Source organism: Schistocerca serialis, chromosome 9 (genome assembly GCF_023864345.2).
Source record: "Schistocerca serialis cubense isolate TAMUIC-IGC-003099 chromosome 9, iqSchSeri2.2, whole genome shotgun sequence".
Classification (NCBI taxonomy): Eukaryota; Metazoa; Arthropoda; class Insecta; order Orthoptera; family Acrididae; genus Schistocerca; species Schistocerca serialis.
This window is the reverse complement of record NC_064646.1, coordinates 396,490,579-396,518,535: the sequence shown is the minus strand read 5'-3', so window position 1 is coordinate 396,518,535 and position 27,957 is coordinate 396,490,579. Positions and strand designations below refer to the sequence as shown.

The following is a 27,957-nucleotide window of genomic DNA, read 5'->3' as shown; positions in this document are numbered from 1 at the left end:
TTGCAAGAAGCAGGCTACAGTGGGCAGGATATGTTCTACGAGCAGACGGCACTCTACCTAAAAGAGTACTTCTACACCAGCCAATGGTAGGCATCCAAGAGGTCTCCTGTGAACAATGTTGAGAGACAGGACCTTAGTGATCCCCGAAGAAGCAGATCCGACAGGCAGCACTTAAGACACCAAAGAAAGAAGTAAATGGGTGAACATACGTAATAAATTTCTGTGATATTACAAGTATTTTGTCATGATTCATGGACTTCCTGTGTTAATAATCATTTCATTATGTTCTATGTATGTCTTGTATTTGTATATTTCTGTTTTCTGCCATGGGCCTGAAAGGCTTGTGTATGTGCAATAAACAATGATAATGTGATTTCTACCATCTTTCCCTAGTATCCATACAAATTAATGGCCCCTTTCAAGTTTGGGTGTGGTCAACGACTTTCCATGATCTGATACTGGATCAGAAATTAATCTTTTGACAACAGGAAACTTCTACAAATGTAGTGTAGTTGAAAAGAAGCCTGCATTCTCCATGTAGATCAGCAGAGTGTACTATGTCTTCAGTCATGAGTAGGGCAATGGCATTTGTGTGAATCATTTAGCTTTCAACATGCCTCAATGTGTCACTTCAGGTTTGGACTGTGCTTGTATTGTCACTGTACAACAACAAGAGTTGTACGAGAGGGAACATCCCCAGCAGAAATGAGGTACATTGACACTATTATGAAACAAAAAATACTGCTGATATGTCTTGAGTAGTAGTAGAGGTGTTTGTGGGCGCACGACAGCAAGGTCTTCAGCGCCCGTGCAGCATCATAGTGAGACGGGTGTCAAGAAAAAAGAAAACCTCAGAACAGGGACACAAAACGGAACAGAGAACACGGGGAACAATCATCGAAAAAATGGGCTCACCCACACTGAAGTGTGGGATGATGCAGGGCGTCAGCAGGAAAACGTGGACAATACAGGAAGAAAATGGTAGAGAGAGCTAAAACATTGGAGCAGATGGAAGTGGCTGGCTGACCACAAGGAAAAAAGGGAGGAGTCAGCCACTCTGCAACACACTAAAACCTCCAGCCTAAAAGTTTAGGCCAGAGTCCAGACACATCACAAAACTTAAAAACCCTTGCCACACACGTCTCATCGTCAGCTAAAATACAAGGGAGATCCCCAACAACCTGTGCTTCTGCCCTTGCATCACGGTATAAAATACAGTCGATTAAAATGTGCCGGACAGAGATGTGCACACCACAAGTGGCACAAAACGGAGGATCCTCCCGCCATAATAAATAGCTATGCGTCACAGGACAGTGCCCAATCCGCAGACGTGTGAGGGCCACCTCTTCCCGCCTGAGCAACCGGCAACCGACAGGAGGAACGCCACGGCCGAGTGGTTGACTTTACCGACCGCAGTTTATTGGCCGACACCGCCAGCCATTCGGCCTCCCACAACTCCATGCACTTCCTATGGAGTGCAGCGATGACTGACTGCAAGGGGATAGGACACTGGACCACATCCTGCTCTCTGCAGGCCTCCTTGGCAGCCCGATCAGCCTGTTCATTGCCCCATATGCCGACATGACCAGGCACCCAGCAGAAGGATACCTCTTTACCCCGCTGTTGGAGCAAGTACAGTTGGTCATGTATCAACTGGACCATCTCCTCAGTCGGGTATAGGCTCTGCAGCGATTGTAAGGCACTAAGAGAATCGGAGCAGAGAAGAAATCGATCGCCCCGAACACGATGCATCTGCTCCAGTGCCTTCAGGATCGCGTGGAGCTCCGCTGCGAAAACGATATATTCAGCAGGGAGGCGAATCCGGGTGACACGATCAGGGAACACCACAGAACAGCCTAGGGAAGTCTCCTGTTTCGAGCCATCAGTATAAACGACAGTGAAACCGTGATGCACGTCTAAAATGTTAAAAAACAGAGATTGGAACGTAAAATCTGGTGTGCCATCTTTCTTAAAACGAGTCAAATCTAAAATAAATTTGGGACGCCGGAGGAGCCAAGGTGGAGATCTGCTCCAACCGCGACGTAAAACACGAAGACCAGCCACAGACATCGCAGCGAGGCAATCCTGTGCGCGAATCCCATAGGGCTGCGTCGCACGTTGCCGGTTATGAAATAACCGTGCCAGAGGAGGCTTAGCAACGGTATGGTATGCAGGTGTGTACGGTGTGGACAAAGTTTTATACGCCTGGCGTACCGTAAGTAGCCGTCGTCGCATATGAAGTGGCGGTTCACCAGCCTCTGCACAGAGGCTTGGTATGGGGCTAGTTCGGAATGCCCCAGTGGCCAACCGCAGCCCTTCATGGTGGACAACGTCCAAAATCTTTAAGTACGAAGGCCTCGCAGACCCATACACCGTGCACCCATAATCGAGCCGAGATCGCACAAACGCCCTGTAAAACTGGAGCAGACAAGTCCTGTCAGCTCCCCATGTACTGTGGCTAAGACATTTTAAAATGCTTAAAGCCTGAAGCGACCGTCGTTTCAGGTCTTTAAGATGAGGTAACCACGTGAGCCTCGAGTCAAAAATGAGACCCAGAAATCTCACCGTGTCTTTAAAAGAAAGAATAGTGTCCCTCAAGCGCAACTCAGGAAAGGGTAAAATCGAACGAGAACGGTTAAAAAGAACACATACAGACTTCTCAGTGGAAAACTTAAATCCACTCTTCAGCGCCCAGTCATCCAAACGCCTAATCGTAAGTTGCAACTGACGAGTTGTCGTTGCAAGGCTTGAAGAAGAGCAGAACAAAGAGAAATCATCCACAAACAAAGAACACTGGACAGGACTTTTCACCATGGACGTAATGCTATTAATAGCGATGGCAAACAGAGTCACACTTAAAACGCCACCCTGAGGGACACCGTTCTCCTGCTCAAAGCGATCAGACAGGACGTCACCAACTCGGTATCTAAAATATCGTGGCGAGAGGAAAGACTGAATAAAAAGAGGAAGACAACCACGAAAACCCCATTCGTGAAGCTGCTCCAGGATGAGACGCCGCCAAGTGGTATCGTAGGCCTTCTCGATGTCGAAAAATACACCTATAAGGTGATGACGGCGTAGGAAAGCTTGTTGGATAGCCGCCTCCAGGAGGGCAAGGTTATCGAAGGTGGAACGAAACCTCCTGAACCCACACTGAAAGCGGCTAAGTAGTTGCCGGGATTCTAACATCCAGACAAGGCGGCGGTTGACCATCCGCTCCAAGGTCTTCCCTATGCAACTAGTGAGGGCAATACTACGGTAGCTACTTGGGCTCGAGCGGTCTTTCCCAGGTTTTAAAAAAGGGATTAAAACTGCCTCACGCCACGCGTCAGGAAAGTGACCCGACGCCCAAACGGCATTAAAAAGTGCGAGGAGGATTTCTTTGTTGCGCATTGTGAGGTGCCATAGCATACTGTAATGGATCCTGTCGTGACCAGGGGAAGTGTCACGAGCTCCAGACAATGCAGAATCCAGCTCCCACATAGAAAAAGGGCAGTTGTAAACTTCATGAGAGGTGGGCTGGAAGTTCAGACTACACCTCTCAGCAACCGCTCTATGGCGCTGGAAACCGGGATCCTGACTGGTTGTGGCAGTAACTGTCGCAAAATAGGCTGCCATAGTCTGGGCAATGTCCCGCGGATCTGTGTGGAGAGTGCCGTTATTCAGTACAGCAGCTATGGGGCACCTCCCTCCTCTGCCAGAAATTCTCCTAATGGTCTCCCACACAATGGAACTCTTGGTGGAACGATTAACGGTGTTCAGGAACTTTTGCCACGACCTCTTCTTGCTCTCACGAATAATGCGGCGACATCTCGCCCTCGCCACCCGAAAGGCAGCAAGATTCTCAGCAGTCGGCCGACACTTGAACCGCCGCAGAGCCGCACGCCTGGTCCTGATTGCAGAGCGGCATTCGTCACTCCACCAAGGCACAGGTGGCCGTTTCCGGTGACCTGTGGACCGTGGAATGGATGCCGCAGCGGCATGGAGGACCGTTTTGGTAATATGATCCACCCACACCTCAACATTCGCACAGTGTTCGAATTGGGCCAACTGGCTATAAAGTGTCCAGTCAGCTCCACTGAGCACCCATCGTGGTGGTCTCCTGTCGGGGCCCACGCCATCTGGCAGGTGAATCCAGATTGGGAAATGATCACTGCCGTGCAAGTCAGCGACCACTTCCCAGTGAGCACTAGCGGCAAGAGCTGGAGAGCAAAGCGAGAGATCAATGGCAGAGAACGACCCAGTCGCCGTGCAGAAATGAGTACTCTGTCCTCCATTGAGCAAGTAGGCACAGGATGACAGGAGAAGCCTCTCAATTGCTCTACCCCTGGGGCAGGTAATTGCAGAGCCCCAAAGCACATTGTGGGCATTAAAATCACCACAAATAATGAATGGCTGGGGGAGCTGTGTAAGAAGGTCGGTGAGGGCCGCTTCATCAAGAGCATCATGTGGGGGCAAGTAAAGTGAACATACAGTCAATGGATGACGCACGTGCACGGACACAGCGACGGCCTGTAGAGTCGTCGTAAGTGAGAGAGGCGAGGAATGGTAGTCCGTCCTGACGAAAATACCTACGCCTCCTCTAGCTCTCTCTCCACGCAGGTCGTCCTTTTTGTGGAGTGTATAGCCTCGTATCTCAGGGGAGTATGATGGATGGAAATACGTCTCCTGGAGACAGAGACACAATGGTCGACCCTGAGAAAGTAGACGAAGTTCCTCCACATGCGTCCTGAACCCTTGCAAGTTCCACTGGAGTATGGGAGCCATTTATGTTGGGGGTAGCACCTTCATCCTGTCTCTCCGACGGGGCGGGGAGACCGCAGCAGGTGGAGGGGCAGGCGTGGGACGAGATGATTGCCCCACACATACATCGTACTCCATCAACTCTGGGGAAGAGTCAGATGAAGCCTCGCGTAAAATAACATCCGCATGGTCAGATGGTTTACCACGGGATTTGACCCGCTGTTGCTGCTGCACAGTAGCTTTCTGTGGCTTGGTGGACTTTGGGGGAGCGGATGTGGGAGTGGTAAGTGGCACACTGGGCTTGGGGACAACCTCAGCTGTTGGAGGCGCGAGGGGCTGGACCAAGTCCGCCACTGTACCTTTGTCTGCCGTTCGAGTAGGGGCTACTGGCTCTGGAACACTGGCTGCGTTGCAAGTGCACTGGCAGCTACAGGTGTTAGTGCCAACACTCACCACCTCAGTCTGCGTTGAGGCATCGACCTTTGGAGTAGGCTTCTGTACCAGGGATGCAAAAGATGTAGCAAATGTGGGAGGTTGCATCGACTTATAAATCTTCTTGGCCTCACCATAGGGGATACGCTTGGTTGTTTTGATTTCCTGGACCTTGCGTTCCTCTAAAAATATGCGGCAGTCCCTACTCCAAACAGGGTGGTTCCCAGAGCAATTAATACATTTAGCCGGAGACGAGCAACCAACTCCTTCATGAGCAGCCTGACCACAGTTTCCACAAGTCGCTTCGCCTTTACAGCCTAAGGTGGTATGCCCAAAACGCTGGCATTTGAAACAGCGCATTGGGGCCGGGAAATAAGGCCTCACACGAAGGCGAAGGAAGCCAGCTTTAACATGTTCAGGAAGTGTTGTGCTACTGAAGGTCAGAATAAAGGAGTCGGATGTGACAAGAGTGCCATCAACCCTCTTCATGATGTGTTGGACATCAACGATACCTTCCGGAGCCCACTCACGTTGCAGTTCTTCCTTGGGAATATCAGCTAGATCCCGGCATGTCACAACACCTTTGCTATAGTTCAAGGTGCTGTGCAGTTCGGTGTCTATGGCATACTCTCCAAGGCATTTAGCAGATTGGAGGTTAGTTGCTTGCTGGGAAGTGGAAGTTTCCACTAGCAAGGTCCCATTACGTAAGCGCTTCACCGATTTTAAGGAGCCACAGATTCCCTCCAATCCCTTTTGTATATAGAAGGGCGAAACCTTCTCGAAACTACCCTCCTTCCGTTTCACAATGAGAAACACATTCGGATTACCAGAATGCATTCTGTTACCTAAGACTGGACTTTTTAAAGAAGCGCCGGAGTCAGGGGGACTGACTGCACGGGCCCTCTTAAGAGACTGGGTGTTAGAACCTTCCAGCGGCCCACCCTTTCCGCTGGGAGGAGGAAAAGAGAATTTCGAAGGATCCATCTCGGTCCCACGAGCAGCTAGGGAACTAGAAGTCCACCTAGACAGAGCCCCGCGTGCCTAGGTAAGCCTTATACAACTGAGGTGCGGCAGGTTCCCCAGAGGTTGCCCGCTACCGACTGTTCCACCTCAACAGCCATGCATCTCATCAGCGCGCAGCACACCTTGAGATTGAGGGTTTTTTTATAGAGGTTTATTCCATCCTCGCGATCCGGGCGGTCAAGCCAAGATCCCCATTCCCTGAGACACACAACATTCCACCGCCGCGCCGCACGGTGGTCGTTGAAGTATGCTTAGAGGTTACGGTGACAGGGGACTGGCGGCGCTTACCAGTCCCCAGCTCAGGAACCCCGGGGTCGCCAAGCCCGTACCCAGCAAACGAATGCTGAGCCCCTGGGGGCGATATGTCTTGAAATGGTTGTCCAAGGTCAACAACATAAGTTGGTGACTATGGCTCTTAACTACCCTGACAAGAAATGTGGGCTGCCTTTTCTCAGATGTGAGGTCTGTGTCAAAACAGACAATATGTACCAATCTTCATATCAACTTCACTGCTAGGTGGGCATTAAAGACAAAATTACAAACCTATCAATGCAGTGGTGTATGAAGAAGGTGCACATGGTGACACCTGAAATGGATCAATGGCATTGAGCCCTGTTCAATGATGAGCACAGCATTTGTCTGACACTTGATTTTCATAGAAGAGCGTGAAGGCAGTCAGGTACCAATGCACTACTCAGGCATGCAGTCCTTCGTGTTTAACAGGGAGGTAGGACCGTCACCTTCACCAGTAGTATCATGTACAGACGTCCATCACTTTACACCACTGCCAACTGTAATCTGAAGGCTGTGCAGTATCAGGACAGGACCATTCAAGCTAACTTTCCAATCCTATAATCGATAGAATGAATCTCTCACTTTGTGGTGGAATATGTGCTGTTTTGACACTTCCTGACAGATTGAAACCTTATGCCAGGCCGAGCCTCAAACAAAAAACCTTATTTTTCATAGGCAATGATATTGTGGACTTATGTATTTGAATACAACTGGTGACCTGCCATCATAATACCCCTTCTACCAGTGCCTCATCCTTGTTTCCAAATTTCACTAAAGTTATCCCACAAACCTTGTGGAACTAGCACTCATCTAAGAAAGGATACTGGCTTAGCTGCAGCCTAGTAGAGGATTGTTTCCCGGATGATTTTTCAGTCTCTTGTGGCATGTGTGCTGTCTTGAAATTTCTTAGTAAATTAAAACTGTGTGACTAACCTGGATTTTTGCCTTTCATGTACAAAGTGCTTGCAGAATGAGCAACCTCCCACCCCCACAGCACCACTTCTCCCAGTATCTCACTCTTCCTTTCCAACCTTTACACAAGCTCTCCCACATCCCTCGTGGTACTAGCATTCCTGGAGAGGAAAAAAAAAGGGACATCACAAGCTCAGATTCTGAGCTATGTGTCCCATCCTGGTACACAATGTTAATATCACAAAGTTCCCTGAAGCCAACATTCCGGCATTAGGATCACCTTCCAAAAAATAAGTATGAGCATGCTGCATCACCTAATGAACAGCCTGCTCCAGGATGCAAGAACCAACCAAATGGAATGCTCTGCAGTATCTGCTGACAAAACTCCAATTGAGCACCCTTCTGATTATTTATAACTTCCAGTTGTCATTGCAGGAAAGCTCCTCACACACTGGACGATCTCACGAGACTTAGTGAAATAACAAACTGTTTCATTGATATAAAATATCTGTCTAAAAAAAGTTAACTTGATAGCTATTCTAAACTTATGTGATTTATTGACTATTTACAATGCGACAGTAAAGAATAAATAAAATAAACAAAGAGAAAGAGTTTGCCTTAATTTTTACCTGCACTTCCTTCTTTGCTTACTATCTAAGCCAGTCATCAGTGGTATTACTATTTTTAATCACTTGTATTGTTATCTGGGATGGTAGTTTCACTAGACCAATGAGCAGTAAGAGAAGAGGCAGTGTATTCCTATATACAAGCAGCAATGAAATTTATGATCTTGATTGTAACAAATATTGGGAGTTTATTCTAAATATGTATCAATTTCTGAGGTGATGCTTAGGGTGGGCTCTCATAGCAACTCTGTCGTCACAAATACTTTGCTGATTCTTCCATATTTGCTACAGTGTCTGAGGTCACAGTTATGGTGAACTCTGAGAACACAGATTTTTCCAAATACACAGCAGATTTTGTATGAATACTGACATGAGAATGTGACAATATTTTCCTTTATCTCTTGCTTCCAAACACCATCACCTGCCCGCTGCTCTTTCATTGGCTGTGTAAAACAAGCAGCTGACACACTCCCTTTCATTCCTGTCATACCTCATTGTGAGTGTAAATTGCTGTACAAAAAACATTAGTGCACCACTGGCTCCTACCTACAGTTTTACCATCTCCTGCAGAATTGTATATTTTTGATTCATACTACATATGAAAAAACAGCTAACTGAGAAAAATATTTAGTTGTGATCTCTTTTTCATCACTATTACAAAAACAGTCAAGTTCTTTCTTTTACTACTGTATAATATATTTTGGTAAAATTGATGTTACATTATGTTCAACAGAGCTAATTAGCTAGTATATTACTTTTGTGACAAGTTCAGGAAAACCGTTAACAATAATTCACTGTTAAAAAAGAAGAGCATCTTTGCAGCATGAGGAGGTTAGAATAGAGTCTAACCTCCTTGATGCACTGTCATACAGCTAGCCCTCTCAACATCTTTATTGCATGACAACCACAACAGCATCTCCTCAATGTTAAGCAGAGTGACAGTTGGCTGTGATGCTCACACATCTTACACAAAATTAAATAAGAAGAAAACCATATGCTTGTGCAAGATAGAATTAAATCTATTACATGATATTCCATTAAAACAAATTATCGTTAGGTTAAACATTGCTTGTGATTGCACTAGTGGCAGGAGTAAGAACACCAGTGTCACACAACTTTCCCCAAGTCTTCAAAATAAATCTTCAGTGGCCTCAATTGCAAAAGATTCATCTGTAAATGTAAGACGACCCTATGTTAACCTATTACACAGTGTAAAAACACTGACCTCAGCAACAGTAGTTTAATCAGCATATGTAAGATGTCACCGTATTTTTCGAATGACCAGTTTGGGAATAAATGGAGTACTTCACAACAAAATTTGTTTGTTTTGTAAGGCTTATACTTTCATTCCCTACTCCCCTTGAATCTCAGACCATACAAATTTGCAGATATCCAGATTGTGCAAAACTTTTGAGTATTTTATATGGGTTCAAAATTAGATTATTGACATTTTAAAAAGAGGAAATAATTCTGCAAATGATACACAAGTGATATGAACATCCAAACAATTCAGTCATACACAACCAGAAATGAAGATGTTATAAAGCAATTTTTTAAATAACCTATATTTCAACAAAAATATACGTAGTATCACATTCAGCTAAAATCAAACCATGAAATGAACCTTGTAAAAAATCTAGATTGTAGTAAACTAGCTTTCAGTGTGTTATCACAATATTAGTGTACTGTTTGCAATGTATGTTCTAGAATCACATGAAATTAAAGTTTTCTTAAGTTACATGGAGACAGAAGGCAAAATTTCAAGTACTGCTGATAGAAACACTTGAAAGTAGAAGAAACTATTTCCAGCACTTGGACTTTCAGATTGGTTGGGGATAATTATCTGCCTATGTTGTATGGTTTGGCAAGCCTGTTAGCAAAGTTACGACAACAATAGAGAATTACAGAGGGTGGTATAGAAAAAACATCAGATGAGATAATCCCCTTTCAGGGCTAAACTTGAGGAAATCATAGCCTTAACTGGCATGTACTGAAGCATTCAAGACCCAGGTGGTACTGTGGGTAACAAGGGGGATGCTTTTTTAAGTGACAGCTGTATTCATGGGAGTGTGATAGGAAGTACCTGCCCAGGAGATTTGTGTGTGTATAAGATCTGTACGGCAGTAGTAAGACAAGACAGGCTGAGAGAGGTGGTTTGTATAGGCGATAAGAGATTTGGTCTTTGAGCATATACATTTATCACAAATGTCTAGGTTGTTGGCAAGTAAGCACTTGATGTGAAAGTTGTATCAGATTGTAAAGTGGTGGTGATTCTGCTTATTGGTTTGTTTTATATGGACTGAGATTCCGATCTCAGCTTTAATGAGATAATGAGACAGAAGTCAACATAAAGGAAGATGGCATTGGATTTGAATACAAGGTAAATTTGATTTGAGAAAAGGGATTAAGCTGTCATGGAAAATGGATGAGTTGTTGTTCACCGGTGAATCCAGATCACACAGATGCCATCACAAATCTCTACCAGGCTTGGGGTTCACGTCATCTAGGTACAGTGAAATGAATTTTCCATCCATATTATGAAGAGTTGGACATAGGATGGGCCATATAACACAATTTCTCTGATATGTTTGCATGTCTGGCCTTCAAACATGAGGATGTTATGGATAAGCTAGCTACAGTGATACTGAACAGGGTTTTTGGGGGACTTTTAGGTGGATACTGGGAGAAGTGTTCTGGAGTTCAGAGGCTATGTTTATGTACAATGTTTGTGTAAAGAGAGGTTGTACTTATGGTAATAACAAAGGTACTATGTTGAAAAAAGATGGGAATGCAATTGAGATGGTCTATGACGCGGCTGAGGCTGAGATGTATAGCATAGGGGCTTTGAAGACTGCTATAATGGAATAGATGAGATGGTTGTTTTATTGCATTTCCCATTATTATATTTTGGGAAATAAATAGGTCAGCATGAATGGGTTTAACACCCATCTACAAATATAATCCCTCTGTCTACACTGGCAGAGAGAAAGCGTAGGCTATTATACACATCATGCTGGGAGCATATAATTAAACCATTGAAGCAATGTTCTCTACACCCAGGACCTATACTGTCCCTTTATAAGTTATGAAAAACTTGTTACTACGATGCAAAATCATTCACACCCCATTTCAGTATCTATAATCATCAAGTCACTCACATTCAGTCTGCAAGTATGACATTAATGCTGAAAAGTATCAAAAAGGGTGGAAAGGAGAACTGATAATGCAAGTCATCAAGGTGCGTTACCTGTGTTGGAGGATCAGAATGATGAATGGTTTCTTGCAGATGAGACATTAATATAAGGTCTCGAGCTTGGAACCAGTTGTCATGAAGAGCATGGTGGTAAATGTGTGACAAGATAGCACGAGTACGAAGACGGTCTGTTGAGTCCTTGGCATACACGAACTTGCACAGTTTCTCCATAACTTGGACACTTGTAACAGCATCTGGAGGTAGCTCACCCTGGAACAGAAATGAAAAGATTTTCGTTTTTACAATTCATCTTGCCAGTATCACAACTGTGCAGGTACTGGACACAATGTAATCACAGTGATATAAACTCACCATTCAGGAACTTGTTTTGTGACCTCATGATGTTCTTTTGTTTTCCCCCATTCAATAACAACTGTCTAGGAGTGCTGAAGGGCTACTGTATCTGTGATTATCATGTTACTGTACTAATTACTGATCTATTCTCATGTCAGACTTTGCTGACTTCTAATGAAGGCAAATTATCAAATTGGTGAATACGAGTGAACAGTGTCAAATCTATGGGAGTAGCTAGAGCTATTGCATCAAGTGTAATGACAGCATACAGAGTTAATGTAAAAATGACCAGTTAAACAAAACAGTGAAAGGCAAAGTGGAATGACATAATGTCCTAAGGGCATCCAATCACAATTTATATGCATACACATATCTTCAGTGGGACTTGCCTCTTTTGCGGACCATAGTCTCTCTTATGTAACACTATGTTGGTGTTCATGCTTCCTGTGCCACACCTGTACACTCGCCTACAGTTAGACTCTCATTTCAGCATGTGCAACCTATAGCGAAAGAAAATAGGAAACGACCAAATAACCTGTTGATGTTGGACTGAGCAGCCAGAGGTCATCAATAATGGACTGCAGAATGTGAACAGCATAACAACAGGAAAACATACTACAGAGATGGCATAGCAGAATAACAAAGACAAAATGAGTAAACCAAGAGGGAAAAACCTAATGTGCAGCAAAAACTCTGACCAAAATAATGGTGTGTAATCAAAACGATTTAAGAGCGCAATGAATACACATAGAAGACGGAGCCACTACACAGCTAGCTTTATAATGCGGCCACGAGCACTGATTGGCTAGTGTGGGCACAGTGCAGCCAACACTGCAGAGGCAATATTAGAACCCACAGATGTAGCAGTGCCGTTCAGCAGCTGTCATTGAGTGCCATGCCATCTGGCAGGCTTTCAAATCATCATTGGGTTGGGATACCATAAAAGCCATGAAATGCAACTGACCAGTATTTAATGCCAGTCCAGCAAAGAATTTTTGTTAGTCATGTATGTCAGTGTCAGGGAAAACTATGCTGCAAAAGCAACTTTCAATTCGACTGCTTGTTTCCAGATAGCCTGGAGGGTCATTGGTATTTTTTCATTAGTAATTAACTGACAAATTTTGCTGAAGAGGACAAGTGACTGATTTTGCATTAAAAAGTTGGACATTTCTTAAAAATAATATGCCGACACATAAGACACATTTGTGTACCACAAAACACAAATGTCACAACAAAAGTGGTTTTTTTTTTTTTTTTTTTTTTTTTTTTTTTTTTTTTTTTTTTTTTTTTTTTTACTTCAGTTATCCAATAGTATTTGCACAAAGCAAATTATAGAAGAGAATGTCCATGGAGAACAGAGTAATTAGTGCTGTGGAATGGGAAACCTAGATTCCACTGATTGCTTTGTAGTAATTGTAAACACCAAGGACAAAAGGGCAGAGTACAGGGTGAGAGGACCAGCCCATGTCTTGACACCAAAATACTTCCTGAAGCTGAAAATTTGCAACAAAAGACTAGTCAGGAAAAGAAAGAAGGTATTTAAGCATTTGTGACCACTCTATCAATTGGCACTTTTTTGAAAAACGTGTTTATAACATTATCTGGTGATATTGGGTATCACATGATTTAGCATTCTCTCGATCCTCACACTAAACAAAGTAGCAAATGTTTGCTGAAACACCAGACAGAATGTGCCTGACGATTTGTACTCCCACTGTATTATCCCAGAGGTTGTAGATCCTCATAAATTACAGTTCGAGGGCACTCACCAACTGAAACAGCAAGCACAGAATTAGATATCCAAAAGCTTCTTATTCATCCGTTATTTCACATACATTCTTGCCAGATGCTGTAGATCTACAACTTCTGGGTGAATACACTGGGTGTGTGTTGTCAGAATTGTCAGACATATTCTCACTGGTGTTTCCACAGATATTCGAGAGTTCTCTCTTTTTATCAGAATGAAGATGATGACAGCCCTAAATCACATGTTTCATGTGATATCCAACATCATCAGATAACTTTTTTTTTTAAGTGACAATTTGATAGCCCAGTCCCAATTCAGTCTAGTGCAGTATTTGGTTTGATGATAAATGCTCTAACTCTCACTAATCTGTGAGCATTCTTTCAACGCATTTTCTTGCCCCAATCTCATATGAAAGCCCATGAACTGCTGCCTTGTCTGCTGCCTTATCACCTACAAACCATGCCACAGTGACCCCATTCCAGCAATCCAGTAGGATCTCCAGTCACTACTCAAATCCTTAGGCTCATCCCAGAACCTCTCCCCAGAGTCCATCTCTCTACTTACCCCTACGACTCCCTGTACTCCCACCTTCTACATGGTTCCTAAAGTCCATAAACCCAACCACCCAGGATGTCCCATTGTAGCCAGTTACTGTGCCCCCACTGAGAGAATCTCTGCTCTTGTAGACCAATACCTTCAACCTATTACCCGGAACCTATCCTCCTATATAAAAGATACCAACCATTTCCTCTACCAACTCTCCACGGTTTCTTTCCCTTTACCACACAGTGCCCTGCTCGTCACTATTGATGCCACCTCTCTGTACACTAACATTCCTAATGCCCATGGCCTTACTGCAATCGAACACTACCTTTCCAGGCGCCCTATGGATTCCAAACCAACAACGTCCTTCCTAGACTCCATAACCAACTATATCCTCACCCATAATTACTTCTCCTTTGAAGGCATTACCTACAAACAAATCCACGGTACGGCTATGGGTGCCTGCATGGCAGCATCCTATGCTAACCTATACATGGGCCATCTAGATGAATCCTTCCTAAAAGCCCAGAATCCTAAACCCCTCACCTGGTTCAGATTCATTGATGACATCTTTGCTATCTGGATTGAAGGTGAGGACACCTTATTCACATTCCTCAAGAACCTCAACAACTTCTCCCCCATTTGCTTCACCTGGTCCTACGCAACCCAACAAGCCACCTTCCTAAATATTGACTTCCACCTCAGAGATGGCTACATCAGTACCTCTCTCCATATCAAACCTTCTAACCACCAGCAATACCACCACTTCGACAGCTGCCACCCATTTCATACCAAGAAGTCCCTTCCGTACAACCTGGCCACCAGTGATCGTCGCATCTGCAATGACGAGCAGTCCCTCTCTAAATATACAGAGGGTCTCACTGAAGCCTTCACTGATTGTAATTATTCTCCCATCCTTGTACAAAAACAAATCTCCCGTGCCTTATCTTTCCAGTCTCCTATCACCTCCCTACGTCCCACAGTCCAGCCACAGATGAGCATTCCCCTCGTAACTCAGTACCATCCGGGACTGGAGCAACTGAATTACATTCTCCGCCAGGGTTTCAAATACCTCTTGTCGTGCCCTGAAATGAGAAATGTCCTACCCACTATCCTTCCCACCCCTCCTACTGTGGTATTCTGCCATCCACCGAACCTACACAATATACTTGTCCATCCTTAAACAACCCCTGCTCCCAATCCCTTACCTCATGGCTCATGCCCCTGTAATAGACCTAGATGCACGACCTGTCCCATACATCCTCCTACCACCATCTACTCCAGTCCGGTCACTAACACTACCTATCACATCAAAGGCAGGGCTACCTGTGAAACCAGTCATGTGATCTACAAGCTAAGCTGCATTCTATGGAGGCATGACAACCAACAAGCTGTCTGTCCACATGAACGGCCACCGACAAACTGTGGCCAAAAAACAAGTGGACCACCCTGTAGCTGAACACGCTGCCAAACATGATACCCCTCATCTCAATGACTGCTTTGCAGCCTGTGCCATAAGGATCCTTTCCACCAACACCAGCTTTTCTGAATTGCGCAGATGGGAACTTTCCCTGCAGTACATCCTACATTCTCATAACCCTCCTGGCCTCAACCTTCGTTAGTCACTGTCCTCACCCATCCAGCCCCCTCCCTGTTCCCATTCCAGCACTACACAGCCGTCATTTCACTGCAACACCCAGTCTTTTAATTTCTTTTATTTTTATTTCTCTCCTTTCAGCTACTTACCCCCTGCCTCCTCCGCATCTTCTCTCCTACCCATCATCTAAACTGCCACACTTCACTGTCCGCCACTCCCACCATACTACCCCTCCCCTCCCCCTCCCCCTCCCCGCTCCAGCCTCCTCCTTACCCCCACCCAGTCGCCACTCCCATCATGCACTGGTGCTGCTGCTCGCAGTGTAGTTTCAGCTCTCTGAGACTGCAGACATGTGTGCAAGTTACGCTTGCGAGAGTGTGTGTGTGCACGTGTGCGTGTATGTGTGTGTCTACTGCTGACAAAGGCCTTAGTGGCCGAAAGGTATGATTGTATGAATCTTTTTATTGTGCCTATCGCGATTGTGCATATCTGATATATGGTGAATAGCAACTTTCCTTCTCTCGTATCGTTACATTCCATCCTGGATTTTCCATTGTTTGATTATTCAATAAAGGTAATAGAAAACTACCTCAAAATTAGAGAGGTCTAACTTTACTTTCACACAGATTAATAGTTTGCTCTTAATCGTTGTGATATGACAATATTACGAAAAGTTTAAAGGAACGCTATGGACCTGAACTGAAAGCAGAATTGTCCACTGATGATGTTATGATCTGGGGAGATACCAATGATGATCAAGAAAGAGTGAACATATGGAACAATAACGTTGAGGAGTTTGGCCTCAAAAGTCAGTGAATCAAAGACCATAGCCATGAAAGTAAGCAGATAAGAAGGACATCCCCAGTTAATCAAAATGGAAGAACCCTGTAAAATGTGCAGCATTGCCCGTATTACCACACAAGGCAAAACAACCATCTTCAGCACCTACTAAATTCCAATTTTGACCTCCCCACTCAAGACTTGCACTCTGACAGAGGGAGAGAGTAATTCAAGCTGCTGAAAAAGCTTGTTACATCTACACTGAAGTAAACAAAAAAGGGTAACATAAGGAATGAAAGGAACACAATGGAAGCAGATGTAACGTTCAGTGTTCTAGTAAAACTCTAGCAATTTAGATTAAGGATGGAAGACACCAGGATAGCCAAGAAACGCCTTCAAATGACCATAAATTGTAAAAGACATGTTGGACAGCCAAAGAGAAGGTGGCCGAGAAAGTCACCAAAAGCGGTCTCCTTTGGGATAGGATCTGAGATGCAGAGTTGTACAAGGTAGAAAAAGTTGGACAAAGTTTGTCACAAGCAGCTGGGAAACTGGAACTGCACCCTGATGGTGACAATTATCTCCTGCAATTTCCTTTTCTTTGTTACTTTCATGTTTGATATTTGTCTATCACAAACTCTATTCTTAACATGATTCCATGATCCTCTCCTCACAACCCACATACTACTACTGCCACTCTTTGGCATCTTTTAAAAGTATGTTTCCGTTATATGCAATATTTCAGATAATCACACATATGGTCTCCAAGATACTTGAATTCCAATATATTAAGGTAATATTTTCATTTGAGAACTAATGGTAGCGATGCTGCCAAAACTGCTCTGGACTACTTTGGCATCAAAATAGTGGTTTCAAATCCCATAGAAATTGCATTTCATAAAAAAAGGAATACTTCCAGTGCATTACCATCACAAGATATGTATTACTTAATGAACTGATAGTTACAACATACAACAATGCTTACTACCAAAGGTCTTAATGAACAACAATAATAGCTGCTTCAATATCTACAGTGCGTGCAATAACCAATATGAATATCCACATACCGTTGCAAATATTACATCACATATTAAACATTGTTGAAGAAGAAGGAAAAGAAAAGAAGAAGAAGAAGGAAAAGGCAACACTGAAATTATGTTTACTGACCTCTCTCTGTTTCAGAACGTCAGGATCAAATTTGTAATAAAGATGCTCTATCTTGCGCAGATATACGCGACAAAGTTCTGACGGCACTGCTTGTCTTTCAAGATATTCTTGTACCTTGTCAATAATATTTGACACTCTTTTCTCATCTTTTAACCTGGTTATGTGAAGAAAACAAGACATGAAGTTGACATAACATATGAATCTAATAATAATGTACAAACACATGTTTATACTTCTTTGCTTAAGTAACTCGTTTACATATATACTAAAATAGCCGTGCACAACTCAATAAAACAGCCAGAGCAATTCATTTTCAAGCTGAACCATAGATTACATGCAACTAATGGTGTGTGTGTGTGTGTGTGTGTGTGTGTGTGTGTGTGTGTGTGTGTGTGTGTGTGTTTAGCATAAAACTATCACTTGCACACAAAGGTTCAACTTATAACTATAACCAATTTTCAATATCATAGGGAAGATTAAACTGTGACTCTGTTATGGGAACCACCAACATATTCAGATGGAACAGGTTTTGAGGAACCATTTCAAAAAATGCAAATGACCTTAACACAACTTAAACCTGGCTTCTCTACTGTCTTTGTCAGCCTACATTATAGCACAAACTGCCAGAAACTTCAAAGCAAAATCCTCTGAACTACCAAATTTGCCATGTCCTCTGAACTGCCTTCATTATTGTTATTATCATTATTATTAACAGAGAGATCAATTAATAGCAACATTTTGTTGCATTCATGGTATCTTCTGCCAAGCCTCTCTATTCAGTGCCCCCTCCTTGTGTACCCCATGATGCCCCATTATTCCGTTGATATGGTCATTCCAAGAATGTCATGGTCTCTCACGTTTACGTCTGCCACGTGTGGTTTCCATTCAAAAATTTTCTTTGACCATCGATGATCTGGCATTATCAACAGATGCCCACACTACTTTTGAGATTTTCTTTCATTTCTATCAGTATTTCATCTGCCTTCATTCGAGCTCTCACTTTGTCAGTAGTTTCCTTTTCGAATCTTAATATTCTGGCACTCCTTTACACATAATCCATTTCCACAGCTATTATTCTTCTTTTCAGGTCAGCATTTAAAATCAATAGTTCCTTTGTCAGCCATATTATAACACTGACTGCCAGATACTTTAAAATAAAAGCCTCTGACCTATCAAATTAACAATTTCCTCTGCAAAGTTGAAATAGAAGAACAAAAAATGTCTGACTCAAACTGCTCTTCTTTGGACACAATGTTGCTTCTCTACTGGCTGGACTAGATGAAATGAAAACTTGAGAAAAAGATGTAAAGAATGACACAAGAAAAAAATAATTAAATAAAAAGTGAGATGATAACAACCAAATTGAATGCCCATGTTGACACTAAGGGTTAACAAAAAGAAGTGGTTTACATAGGAAGTGGGATCACTGAAAGCAGGAATCTACATATTTAAGGAGCAGCCATACATCAAGGCAGGGCATTGTAATTTGTAGATTTTAATGGACGGAAGTATTTGATAACCTGGAAGAATTATTTTGTAAGTTAAAAAAGGTACCCTGTAGAAATGTACTGTATTTTCACAAGTCCGAACACAAATCCAAATAAAATCTGAAGAAACTAAATACAAGGGCAAGATGGAAAGTTCTCAATCCAATAAAGAGATGGCATTTACATTTTGCTTTTGTTATACTGGTACCGTGTTATGCAAAAATTTAAGTAAAATGTGAAATGGATCTGTACAATACTTTTGTTAATATACATTAAGTTGTGAATACAGATAACCATCACCTTTATAATGGCATGATAACAGTGAAAATTTGTGCTGGACCAGGACTCAAACCTTGATTTCCTGCTTATTGTGAGCAGTCGCCGCATCATTTGGCTACCCGAGTACGACCCGTGGCTAGACCCAAACTTCCATGTGTCATCAACCATGTGTCTACAACCTGTACTCTTACATCCATTATGTATATTCCTGTACAGGGGAGACATTTTACTTGACAGTCACTTGCCTCGTGTTGGCAGACACATAAGATATTACAGTGCCTGTGTTATTCTGAATTACAATGCATGCACGTCCGAAGGAACTTTGCATCATACGATTGGAATAACACAGGCACTGTAACAGCATATTTATTCACTGACTCTGGGCAAGCGACTTTCAAGTAAAATGTCTCCCCTGTATAGGAATATACATAATGGATGTACAAGTAGAGGTTGTAAACACATGGTTGATGATGTATGGAAGTTTGGGTCTGGCCATGAGTCGTGTTTGGATAGCCAAATGACAATTTTGCATCATAATTCGGAATAATACAGGCACTGCAATGTTGTATTTGTTAATATGGATTTTTAAAGTGGCTGTTTTGAGTGTGTCTTCTTCCCATGAATAGATTGGAAAACTATACGGTCGTACATTTCTGTTGAGAAAACTTTAAAGCCAACAGTAATTTAGCCACTGTTGGTGAAATTTTACAAAGATTCAGTTCCTTCACTGCCAGGTAAGAAGTGGGTGGCTGAATTCAAACATGGTATTATCTCTCTTCAAAGCAATTCACACACAAGTTGTCCAAAAGAACCTGCTCCACAGCTCAAAATAGAAAGTGCAGTTTATGGTACTGCGAGATTGGAAATTAAAGGTGTGTGAAATATGCCATATGCACCTTATTACAATAAATCTTCACACAGGATGGGAATTGCATTTGTTCAATGCTGATCCAATACAAATGCAAATTTCTCAGAAATGTTAAGAACTGTTGTAGAAAGAATATAGCTGATCTTGTGAGTCACTTTCTATTGTGGATGAGACATGGATCCACCAGAAATGAAACACATTAAAACAGAGGATGGAAGGTAGTAATCTTGAAGAAAAACGGCGAAGTCAGTTTCGTCTGCTGAAAGATTGTTTGCTGCATTTCTTGAGTTCTGAATACTATTTGTCTTCTCTGTTACACAGTAAAGGGTAAAACCATAACTATCAAATATCACATAACTCTTGTACACTAATTGGACAACAAAAGTTTGGAAAGAGTCTCTTGATTGCAAATCTGCCCAATAAATGTGATTTTGTAGTTGTATTTAAATTTTGAATTTTTTAAACATTTGCTGCATTCAGACATTCAGTAGACCTACATATGAACCAGAATGTGTCTACCTTTAGCATCACAATCATTACGCATGTAAGTTGTAGGATGTAGTACGATTCTTAGACCATTTCGGAACATGGGATCTCCAGGATCCAATGAAAGGGATATGGCAAAAACGTATTGGTATTTCATAGACCTATCTTCAAAGTTAGTTGGTGACTGAATTAAAACTGCCTGACACAGTGATATAATGCAGAGTAAATGGACATGATCTGGGAAAAGACAGTTATTAGCACAAGAGGGTCAGTCGCAGATAAAACTTTAATCCTTTAACAACACAACGTCATTAACTGCCGAGTCAGTGAAGTTCACAGAGCTTAAAAATTACATACTTAATTATTAAAGTGAGTGCCATGTGTTGGAATGCTTGGTGGCCAAGACTCGGAACAATAATTCCTCAGAGCACACAGATGTGAAATGAGTGGTTTTCATTATTTGTTGAGTTGGAAACCCTCCTTAGTTGACAAGGTCGTGCACCACTTGTATGTCCACAGCTTTCTTGATGCCAGAACCTCAATAGGATAAGGCTGTGGACAGTATCATGACTTTCCATAATCCACTACTTATATTACCTATCAAGAATATGACAACAAATACCTTTGCTCATAGGCTACTTACTGACTTACTGTAGATTTTTTTTAACACTCACAGGTTAATCATCCAATTGCATCAACAGTAACACCATAAAAATGGGTTTTCTGTGCAACAGTGCTTAATTAATAATGGATGACATTGCCCAAGAGATTCCACAACTGTTCAAATATTTTATCATTACAATCTCATTTGCACAAATTCATGCTTTATTACCAGTTTCTATCATACACAATGATCATCTTAAATTATAAAAATAAAATTAAACAAACAACTAATAACTGACTTTGATCGAACAGTTCTGCTGGTTCATAGTGTCCAACAGGCACAGCATTTTGGCAATCAGATGTGTCACCATCATAAGCTGGCTGACAAACTGAGCTCCAGAGAATGCATGGCCGTCTATATCCCGCTCTGTCCGCAGTCCATGCCCACAGCCACGTGTTGGCAGTTGCAGAGACGCTAGTGCCAGCATCTGCAATACCATCGATGTAAGTTCTCTGTCTGTTCTGGTTGCTAGATTGTTTTGTTTGCAAGAGTCTTCTGATTTAAATTAAGTGCTGGTTCCCAAGTGTTGCTAAAATTGTAGCTGCAATCTTGGTTGATGAGATCATCTCTAATGACACTGTCCTAGTATTTGGAAGTCTGTGGCAAAACCTTGTACGTTCATACTACGTTGCGTGATTCTCGGACAAACATTGATCTGCGCTGTTGGGTTACAGCAGTTGAGTGTGCCTCTGGTGTTCTCAGCAACGGTGGAACACTGACAGAGTGGCTTGCAGGTGCAGGGGATATTAGTCACTGCGCCCCCTCAGGAGCTCAGTTCGTCACTGCACCTGATGATGGTACCATGTCTGATCACCAAAATACTGTGTCTATTGGATGCCGTGAACTGCAAGTATACCCGTAGACTGTTCAATCAACAAACACAGGGAGAAACTGAAAAATCACATCGTGTACCTTTACGAGGAGGTGGTATATTGCAGAATGAAGAAATTGGACAAGATGTACCACTGTAGATGCTGTTTGCTGAGTGCTCTTGCACTTCAGAAAAGATGTCATGAGCAGCATTTTGAGCTAAACTTTGCTAAGGTCATGCATGCATCACATCAATTCTGCAGTAGTCAGGAGGATTTAGAAAACAGCCAGCCTTGCCTTGGTAGGTGAGAGAGTGCAGTTTACGCACCAGAGCCTTTAGTACAAGTCCCCGGAACTATTTAGAATACATTTACAACTGGCCAATTCTTTTAATTCCTAGACCTAGGACTGGATTGATGGTGTTACCTGGGTGGTAATGATTCTGCCAATAGGAAGGCCACAGGACATCAAATACCAAAATTCTCATGTCTCTCTGACAAACCATCACTGGAGGCCACATACAAGGTGGTCATCAATTTGACATGGAGCTGGGTGATGATGTGGTTTCCATTCTGGAGAAGGGACTTAACTTTGCTCCCACCCCAAAGTTCACACTAGTCGTGGACACTGTCAATGCAGTTGAATAAGCTGCAGTGCAACTACTGCCTGAAACAGCTGAAGAACTACGGATTGCAACCTGCTTGCTCTGAGAGGAAATAAGCATAAGAAGTCGAACATTACCAGCAGAGAGAGGGCAGCTACTCGGGATCTGAAAAGAGTGCCCTGATATTGTTGTCTTACCTGCTAACAAAGGCAATGCTACTGTTCATTCCCACAAGAACTATACTGAGTTATAGAGCCTGCTAGATGACAACTGCTACAGGAAGTTCAATACTGACCCCACAAAGAAGGTGGAGAACAAGACTAGGGTTCTTCTCAAGGATGCGGATTTATCAGAGGGGGTCACCAAGAAACTGTTACCTCAAGGGCCTTTACTGCCAAGACTTTACGGACTCCCTAAAACTCACAAAGATAGGGTGTCATTGCACCCCACCGTCAGCAACACTGGGGCACCTACATATTTGCTGGCAAAATACCTAATGGAAATACTGTGGATAAATGCTCTCATCACATCCGCAATTCTGTGGATTTTGTCAACAACAACTTCAGGGCAAACGATTCAGATATCCTGGTAAGTTTTGACGTTATTTCATTAATCACCAGGGTACTTCTGCGAGAGTCACTACAGCTTATCGGTTGGAAATTTGACAAGACGACGACCAAACATTTCAGGTATTTCCTGACCTCCACACATTTTCTCTTTAATGGAGAAGACAACAAACAAACGAAAGGAGTCACAATGGGCAGCCCACTCTAGCCTGTGATCATGAATTTGTATATGGGGCATTTTGAGGAGCAAGCCCTGGGGTCGTCCAAATGGAAACTCATATGATTTCTCCGTGATGTGGGTGACACATTAATCACCTGGTTCCAAGGAAGGGACAAAGCCTGCTATTTCCTCACAAATTTAAACTCCTTAGATCCCAACATCAAATTCACAATGGAGACCAATGCAGGAAGAAGATTATTCTTCCTGAAGGTGATGGTCAAGAAAAGAGCTGATGGATTTCTGGGTCATGGTATGTATCGGAAGAAAACACACGCTGACTACATTTGCATGCAGACAGCTGCCACCACCCTTTGCATACGAAAAGGGGTACTAGAAACACTAGTACACAGTGTGTAGACCATTTCAGACACAGAGTATGCCCTAGGTGCTGTAACATCTCAGACCTGTATTATGAAAAAACGGGTACACAGAATGGCAGATTAGGCGCATCCTCTGCCCCACCACAACAGTACAACCTATGTTAACAGAAGAAGCCATGGAAGAAGACACACCCACTGCCTTTATACTGTACACTGGCGCACTATCATGCAAATTCTGACACATATTGAAGAAGCATCAAGTGAAAACAAGTCTTGCCCGCCCAATAAAACACGAGCATTATTGGGAAGTACTGAAGATGATCTCAGTTTGTGGAAGGTCAGCGTATGCCAGATTCTGTGTCAATATGGGAAGACATATTGAACAGATAGTGCACAGCATCAAAGATCTTTGCCAAGAACACCAGAGTCACACTTAACTGACATATCCCAATGAATCAGCGATTGCACAGCATTGTTTGTCCAAAAATCATGGGATGGAGTACGAGATTACAGCTATAATCTTAGCAAGGCTTGGGAACCAGCAATAAGTTTAATTAAGAAGACTCTCAGCAAACAAAACAATCTGGGGACCAGGGCAGACAGAGAACTTGGGTCACACGCGTGGCCATTGGTGCTGATCACAGACAGAGTGGCTCGTGGGGGCAGGGGATATTACTCAGCTGTGTGCCCTCCGGAGAAGAGTTTGTCAGTGTACCAGATGATGGTGACACGTCTGATCATGGACTGTTCGATCAACCAATACACCAGGAGAAACTGAAGAATCACAAATTATTGACCATTTCTTTAGATGACATAGGTAAAAAGAATTAAACTTAAGGAAATTAAAATTGTACCTGCCTACTGAATTTACACAGATTAACAAGGTTTAAAATATAAATACAGGAAAACAGTACCTAATTAAACACAAAGTAGAGAAAAGTCCCATTTCTTCAAAAAGATGAAAATTGTCAGAGTTGTACAATAAAGGTTACAGCACAGAAGTATGCTTGTGAGCAGATTCCAAGACATCAAGCATTATACCGAACCCACTATGAGTGTTGGATAGGGGAGGGAGGGACGAAGATATAGGGGGGGGGAGGGAGAGAATACTGTTAAGTTATAAAATAAAATGAAGATCTGCCTTAAAGAGGTAATACAACTAATTCAGCATTAAGAGGCAAAATAGATAAAGCACTTAACATCAGTACATGACACGTTGTTGAAACTCACATAAAATGAAAGCATTCACCGAAAACATAGAGTAACTGAGTTTCCACCAGAGAGCATCTGAGATGGTGGTGTGCTTGTGTACACTTTCACTTGCCACACTGCCACTGAGTGTGGCACGCTGCTGAGATCTTGTTCTGCCAAGCAAGGCTATAGCCAAGGTAGTGAGCTGCTGCTGACAGCATGGCATCAAAATTCTTTTAGTACACTGAATTTTTGAAGTAACTATTTTATCTCAATCTTTCACATGAGGTCCACATACTTCACGTTCTTCCAAAATGTCTGTAAAATTTCAGAATATGTCTCTATAGGCCCCACTGAGCATTTAGTTTCATTTAGATTATCTCCAAATGCTGCCTTAGTGTTTCATAGTGCTGGGTGTTTTTTAAATAAGATTTCAAAGGTTTTACCAGTCTGATCTATATACGGAGCATACATAAAGTCCAGGAACACTTTCAATTATTTACAGCACAAGAACCAAACATTGTAAAGATATCATACATATGTCATTTTGAAGAGAAACCCTGAAAGTTTTTTTTCATGTATACCGTGACAGCGTAGTTTGGTAATTTGCCAATCATCAGCAATGGTCGCAAACATTGTGAGTTCAGGTGCGGAGCGAGCTTTCTCTGTGTTGGAGTTCAACAAAAACAAGTGTGCTACAGCTGTTCAATGGATGTTTAGAACCAAGTACGATAAGAAGCCACCAACAAGGAAGGCCATTTACCACTGGCACAACAAATTCGTTACAACGAGTTGCTTGTGCTCCACCCCATTCTCATTGTGAAGTTCGTGGGTACCTGAATGTGGAGCTGCCGCATCAAAGGATCGGCTATAGAAGGGGACACCTGTTTCAAGAAATGGCCTCCTTAATCACCAGGTCTCACTCCATGCGACTTTTTCTGTGAGGACACATTAAAGATCTGGTGTACGTACCGCCTCAACCACGCGATAAAGCAGAGTTCCGGGAGAGAATAAGGAAGTCACTGCCACAGTCAACGATTCCATGCTGGGACAGGTATGGCAAGAATTCGATTACTGTATTGATGTCTGCCGGGTCACTCATGGTTCCCCTACCCAACATTCATGGTGAAGGATTTGTATCATACATAGTGGGTTCAGCATAATGCATGATGCCATAGAATCTTCTCGCAAGCATACGTTTGTACTGTTACCTTTATTGCACAACTCTGAGATGATGTTCTTTTTGAAGAATTGTGACTTTTCACTAGTTATGATTAATCAGATACTGCTTTATGTATATTTTTAACAATGTCGATGTATACAATTTCAGTATGCGGGTCCAATTTTAATGTCTTGGATTTTAAATATTTTTTTCTATTTATGCCATCTAAACAAACAGTTAATATTTTTCAGTTAATTTTAATTTTACATCTGACAATGATCATCACTTACAATCTAAACTAGTAATCAAGTGTGAACTCCTGCAACTGAGACTGTATTAATGATTTTTTAAGAAGGATTTAATTGAAACTTCCTGGCAGATTAAAACTATGCGCCCGACTGAGACTCGAACTCGGGACCTTTGCCTTTCGCGGGCAAGTGCTCTACCAACTGAGCTACCGAAGCACGACTCACGCCCGGTACTCACAGCTTTACTTCTGCCAGTACCTCGTCTCCTACCTTCCAAACTTTACAGAAGCTCTCCTGTAGCTCGCAGGAGAGCTTCTGTAAAGTTTGGAAGGTAGGAGACGAGGTACTGGCAGAAGTAAAGCTGTGAGTACCGGGCGTGAGTCGTGCTTCGGTAGCTCAGTTGGTAGAGCACTTGCCCGCGAAAGGCAAAGGTCCCGCGTTCGAGTCTCGGTCGGGCACATAGTTTTAATCTGCCAGGAAGTTTCATATCAGCGCACACTCCGCTGCAGAGTGAAAATCTCATTCTGGAAAGGATTTAATTGCCCAGGGTAGTTCAATTCCTTCTATGTTGTTAAGTCCAGGCAGTATTGTGATAGTGTTGATATCCAACTAACGCACACAAAGTCTACAAATATGAAAAAAATTTCTTCCATTCACTAGTTACCAAAATTTCTCATTTAACGTTCTCTCCTTACAACTTCATACTTTCTAAGAACTGGTATCAAGCAATTTCTCTCTGAAGTCCATCAATAACCTTATAGATTCTTTGATGTGTCTGAATTACCCTGATGACCTTGCTGATGGTCTCAAAATATCCTCCTCAAACCTACCCTTCCACCATCTGAACACATCTGGAATATACTCTACAAGCTATTCAAAACAATAATGTCCACTTATACTAGGACTCTTACCCATGTGAGCAGTTAAGGCAAGATAACAGGCATGAAAAATAGGAACACAGTGAAAAATATCACCTTTTGGATATGACATTTATGCAAACTACAAGCAAAATTGATCTTTACAATACTGTATAATTTTCATTGTGATAATACATACCTCTCAACATATTCATTACTATGAGGATCACACTCCTTCAATAATTTAATGAATTCTTCGTCAAGGCGCTCAACTACTGTAAGTATACACCCTCTTACTCGGTAAGGAGGCTTATCGTATTGCTCATTTTCCTCGAGCACCCCTTCTCCAATAATGATGTCCTGTGATGATAGCAAAGTGGCTATTGAAAGCTCTATGCTATCCAGAAGTCTGCGTAAAACAGAAGAATTATGTTAATCTTTTCATACCATTAAGACAATTTAAAAAAGAGAAACAATACACAGTAAGAAATAGAATGCTAAACATCTCAGCTTTCAACAAAAAGGCTTTCATCGAAAGTAGAAAACTCATATACACATTCACACAAGCATAATTCTCTTACACGAAATCCATCTTTGGCTGCCAAGGCCAGACTGTGGTCTGCAACTATGCATGATGGGAGAAGTAATCTGGCATGGGTGGTGGGGGGTAAGGAGGCAGCATGGGGTGGAGAGGGGGAGGAAATGGTTAATATCTTTTATACACAAAGGACTGCTACAGATAATAAATTGAAGGTGTTGGTCCATGCTAGCAGAAAAAAGTGGG

General features: G+C 42.6%; 1 protein-coding gene across 1 annotated transcript in view; it reads right to left on the bottom strand.

Annotated features, from left to right (window-relative positions):
* The window catches only part of LOC126418836 (eukaryotic translation initiation factor 3 subunit C), a 79,572-nt gene that overhangs the window by 23,996 nt on the left and 27,619 nt on the right, over positions 1 to 27,957 (bottom strand). The window contains exons 10-12 of the mRNA XM_050085812.1: positions 27,373 to 27,582; positions 17,412 to 17,565; positions 11,278 to 11,493 (exon numbers count right to left, since the gene is read on the bottom strand). Of these exons, the coding sequence (XP_049941769.1) occupies positions 11,278 to 11,493; positions 17,412 to 17,565; positions 27,373 to 27,582 (580 nt within the window). The remainder of the gene's footprint in view (positions 1 to 11,277; positions 11,494 to 17,411; positions 17,566 to 27,372; positions 27,583 to 27,957) is intronic.